Source organism: Arachis ipaensis, chromosome B04 (assembly GCF_000816755.2).
Source record: "Arachis ipaensis cultivar K30076 chromosome B04, Araip1.1, whole genome shotgun sequence".
In the NCBI taxonomy this organism is placed as follows: Eukaryota; Viridiplantae; Streptophyta; class Magnoliopsida; order Fabales; family Fabaceae; genus Arachis; species Arachis ipaensis.
Window position 1 is genome coordinate 68,917,525 of NC_029788.2, and position 4,592 is coordinate 68,922,116.

At 42.4% G+C, this 4,592-nt stretch overlaps 2 protein-coding genes across 2 annotated transcripts; both read left to right on the forward strand.

Annotated features, from left to right (window-relative positions):
* LOC107636537 lies at positions 1,336–2,196 on the forward strand. Its single transcript, XM_016340039.1, has one exon. The coding sequence runs from the start codon at positions 1,336–1,338 to the stop codon at positions 2,194–2,196; it is 861 nt and encodes a 286-aa protein (XP_016195525.1).
* On the forward strand, positions 2,281–3,171 carry LOC107636539. Its single transcript, XM_016340040.1, has 2 exons — positions 2,281–2,479; positions 2,594–3,171. The coding sequence occupies exons 1-2, from the start codon at positions 2,281–2,283 to the stop codon at positions 3,169–3,171; spliced, it is 777 nt and encodes a 258-aa protein (XP_016195526.1).

A 4,592-nucleotide genomic window follows, 5' to 3' on the forward strand; every position in this document is an offset into this window, starting at 1 on the left:
CAGGGGCACGAGCAGCTACGGGCGAACACGAAGGAGATGGCGGTGCGGGAAAACAGAGTGGGGGATTCGACGAAACTGTGGAAGCTAATGGGGATTGTGGGAAGGGAGGCGCGATATCAAATGGGGTGTCTGTAGACCAAAGGCTCATTCACCATGGTAGGAGGGTGGTTGTCGGACATGAAGTTGATGGAGGTAGCGGGGATGACCTTGGACATGTGGATACCGACCATGAAGCAACAGATAGTAGCAGTCAGAGCTCAGAAGTGAGGGGATAATTGCTGGAAAACAAAAGACCTGGGAATTGGCCAAAGAGTCAGGTGCAATATTGTACAATGAAGAGGATGACATTATGGCTAGCCTCCAGGCACAGAACGAAGAAATAGCGCGCAAAAGGAAGGTGGCGAAGCAGAAGGCAAAAATGAGACGCTGCAGACCCAAACAAAAGAAATAGGTGTGTACAAAAAAGTTTAAATGAATTTTAGTGCCTGGAATGTTAGGGAATTACGGGGCGACGGGAAGTTGAGAATAGTGAAAGACTTGAAGAAAAAATAATGTTTAAATATGTTAAGACTGATTAAGACTAAAAGACAGATAGTGACGAAATTTGACGTTGCAACATTATGGGGCCAAGATGGTTCAGGTTGGGAATATGTAGGTTCTGATGGTGCCTCGAGTGGCCTGTTGTTGATTTAGGATGATTTAGTATTCAAATTGAATAATTGCTATAAGGGAGAGAGGTGGTTATGTGTTGAAGGAGTAATGTTAAAGAGTCGGTTCAATTGCGCTTTTATTTTGGTCTATGGTGCACATAATAGAGATGAAAAGAATCATGTTTGGGAGGAGCTGAGCTATGTAGCTGGGCTATGTCAGGTTCCTTGCTGTTTTTTAGGGGACTTTAATGAAATAGTACATGTGGAGGAAAGGAAAGATGCAGCCAGCCTGCCTCGGTCAGCGGAAGATTTCAAGAGTTGGATACAAGATATGCAGCTAGTGGATTTGCTGCTTACTAATCAGAAGTTTACATGGTTTCGAGGACGCTCTTGTAGTCGAATAGATAGAGCTCTGGTGAATGTAGAGTGGTTAGATGAGTTTCCAGCAACTCGGGTACGAGGTGGGCCGAGGGATTTGTCAGATCATTGCCCTATAATAGTGGAAGACAACAAGCAGAGGGGAAGTCCAAGGCCGTTCCGCAGTCTTCATTCATGGTTTACACATGAGGGGTTCCTCTGCATGGTTAAAGAAGAATGGCGAGCTTTGGGGGAGATCTAGTTCACAGACAAACTGAAGGCTTTGACTGTTCCAATAGGAAGATGGCAGAAGGAAAATTTTGGTGAGATGGACAAAAAAATTACAAGGTTTGAGGAAGAAATCAAGAGGATTGATGACAGGGTAAGCAATGGAGTATATGATGAAACGATGGAGGCTAGAAGAAGAGCATTGGTTACTTGTTGTGAGCGATGGTATGTAAGGAAGGAAGTACATTGGAAACAGATGTCTCGGTCACGGCATGCGAAGGAGATGGACAGAAATACAAGGTACTTTCACAACATAGCTTCATCAAGAAGGCGTAATCATAGGATTGATGCTCTAGTAGTAAATGGCAGAACGGTCAAGAACCAAGCGAGAATCAAGATAGCTATCAGAGAGTTCTACAAGGATTTATATCATCAGGAAACTACTCCTATGATGGGTTTTAGAGATGGTCTGGTCAGTAGGATAGATGAGGAAGATGCTTTGATGTTAGAGATGATGCCGTCGGCTGCGGAGATCAGAGAGGCTGTGTGGGATTGTGAGTCATCTAAGGCGCTAGGGTGTGATGGGTACAACATGAATTTCATCAAAAGATGCTGGGGAGAGATTGGGTCTGAATTCACAGCAGCAGTGATGGGGTTCTTTCAGACGTCCAGACTACCGACAGACAGCAATATAACTTGGGTGGCGCTGGCACCCAAGTTTGTAGATGCGAAGGAGATCAAAGACTTAAGACCTATTAGTATGGTGGGGTGTGTTTACAAGGTTATGTCGAAGGTACTAGTTAGAAGGATGAGATCGATGATGCCAGGATTAGTAGGGGAGACTCAGAGTGCTTTTGTCAAGGGAAAGAAGATACATGATGGGGAACTTATAGCGTGTGAAACAGTAAACTGGCTGAAACAGAGGAAAAAGAAGGCAGCAATTATCAAGTTAGATTTTTAGAAAGCATATGATAGGATCAAATGGAGCTTTGTGGACATTGTGTTACAAAAGATGGGGTTTGGGTATAAATGGAGAGAGTGGGTAATGGAGTGCGTCTCCACTGCATCTATGTCTGTTCTGATAAATGGTTCGCCAACAAAACCCTTCAAAATGGAAAGAGGCTTGAGACAAGGTGACCCACTTTCTCCCTTCTTATTTGTTCTGGTTGTGGATGTGCTGCATCGTATGGTCGGAGAGGCAATCAGGAACGACCGTATATCACCGTTGCTGGTAGAAAGAGATGGTATTGAATTGTCTCACCTCCAGTTTGCGGATGATACTATTCTGTTCTGCCCACCGAAAGAGGAGACTATTAAGAATTATAAGTGACTACTGCGATGTTTTGAGTTGATGTCAGGCCTCAGTATTAATTTCGATAAATCCAGTTTGATTCTAATTAATTGTGAAGAGCAGTGGGTCCAGCGTATGTGTAACCTTTTGGGGTGCAAGCAGGAAACCCTCCCAGTTAAATACCTTGGAGTCTCTCTTGGAGCAAACCCGAGGTTAGTGAAGACTTGGAAGCCTATAATAGACAAAGTGGAGGAGAAACTCAGTCTGTGGAAAGCTCGGTTACTAAACAAAGCAGGGAAATTGGTGTTGATCAAGTCAGTCCTAAATAGTCTACCGGTGTATTATTTGAGCTTGTTCAAGATGCCAAAAGCTGTTGCTGAGAAATTAATCTCATTGCAGAGAAGGTTCCTGTGGAGTAAGGAAGATGGTGGACATGGTGTGGCATTAGTTAGATGGGAGATGGTGCAGGCTCTTAAGAAGCTAGGCGGCTTGGGAGTTGGTGATGTTATGATTCGCAATACAGTTCTGTTGTTTAAGTGGTGGTGGAGGTTTGCTAAGGAAGAGTGTCCGCTGTGGAAAAATGTATGCCCGCTGTTCCTAGGAGAGGAGGGCCATGGAAAGACGTATGCCAGCTACAATTCATGAATGACCATCTAAAGGAAAAGATGGTTACGGGCCTATCCATGGAGATTGGTGATGGGCGATGGACACGATTTTGGGAGGATGTATGGTTACTGGGGGGATCGCTGGAGAATCGGTTCCCGAGGCTTTTCTCTATCTCAAACCAATGTGGATCTGTGATTGGGGATATTGGATTTTGGGATGGGTTAGAGTGGATCTGAAACTTCCAATGGAGGCGAGAGCTTTTTCAATGGGAATTGGAGCTTCTAATCAATTACATGTGGCTTTGAGACCTGTGAAATTAATACATGACAGAGAGGATAGAGTGGTGTGGAAATATGATAGGCAAGGTATTTTTTCAACTAACACATTTGTGCAGGTAATGCAGGAGGAGATGCTTCCAGAGGAGGTAACCAGCTACAGCTTCACCAGAACTATTTGGAAAGGTTTGGTTCCACTAAAGGTGGAGCTGTTCACTTGGTTTGTGTTGCTAGGCATGGTGAATACCAAGGAAAGGTTGAGTCGATTTGGCATTATTAGACAGGAAGATAATGCATGTTTTTTATGTAATAACGATGTGGAACGGGTACATCACTTGTTTCTAGGTTGTGTATTTGCTTGGCAGGTGTGGAGTGCTTGGATATCAGGGCTTGGATACCAATGGTCTTGTCCGGATACGATGAAAGAGCATTTTCTAAGTTGGACAGAGGAACCGAGGAGTAAGGAGGATCGAAAGCAGCGACTAAGGTGTTTTAGCGTAATTATTTGGAATATATGGATGGAAAGAAATAAGCGGATCTTCCAGAATCAAAGCAAATGTGTTGTAGAAGTAATCCACATGACTACGACTAGTGTGACTGAATGGAGAGGTGTTGTTTCCCTTTGTTGTTGATGGCTATGCCGAAGGTGACATTGGGACCTTATTGTGTTATTTCCTTTAGTAGGCTTGTGGTGTTTATCTAGATCTTTAGGTCCATTTTATTGTGTTGAGCTCTTGTTTTCAAAAAAAAAAAAAATAGAAGCAAAAAAGAAGGAAAAAGAAAAAAAAAAGAAAAACTGACCTTTAAAACAAATCAGAAATTATGGTGAATAATTGGCACAACTAAGTGAATAATCACTCAAACCAACATCAGCAAGTATTCTTTAATACTCTTTTAAGATACAACTCCACTAGCTTCACCTGCAAATATTTGTTTAATTTCCGTAGTTATTGTTACAGAATGGAAGGATAAGGATGAATGCTCATTTATGGGTGAATCTAATTTCCCATGCTGGAAGAAGCAAATTCTCATATAGCACAATTAATAATGTTTGAAAAGAAGAATTTGTTTGCCTATAAAAACATGAATGAGGCAATAGAATTTGACACACACAATTACAAATATTTTCCTTTTCTCTCTCTTTACAGTAATAAAAACAAATGCAATTCTCTCTCTCTTTACTTT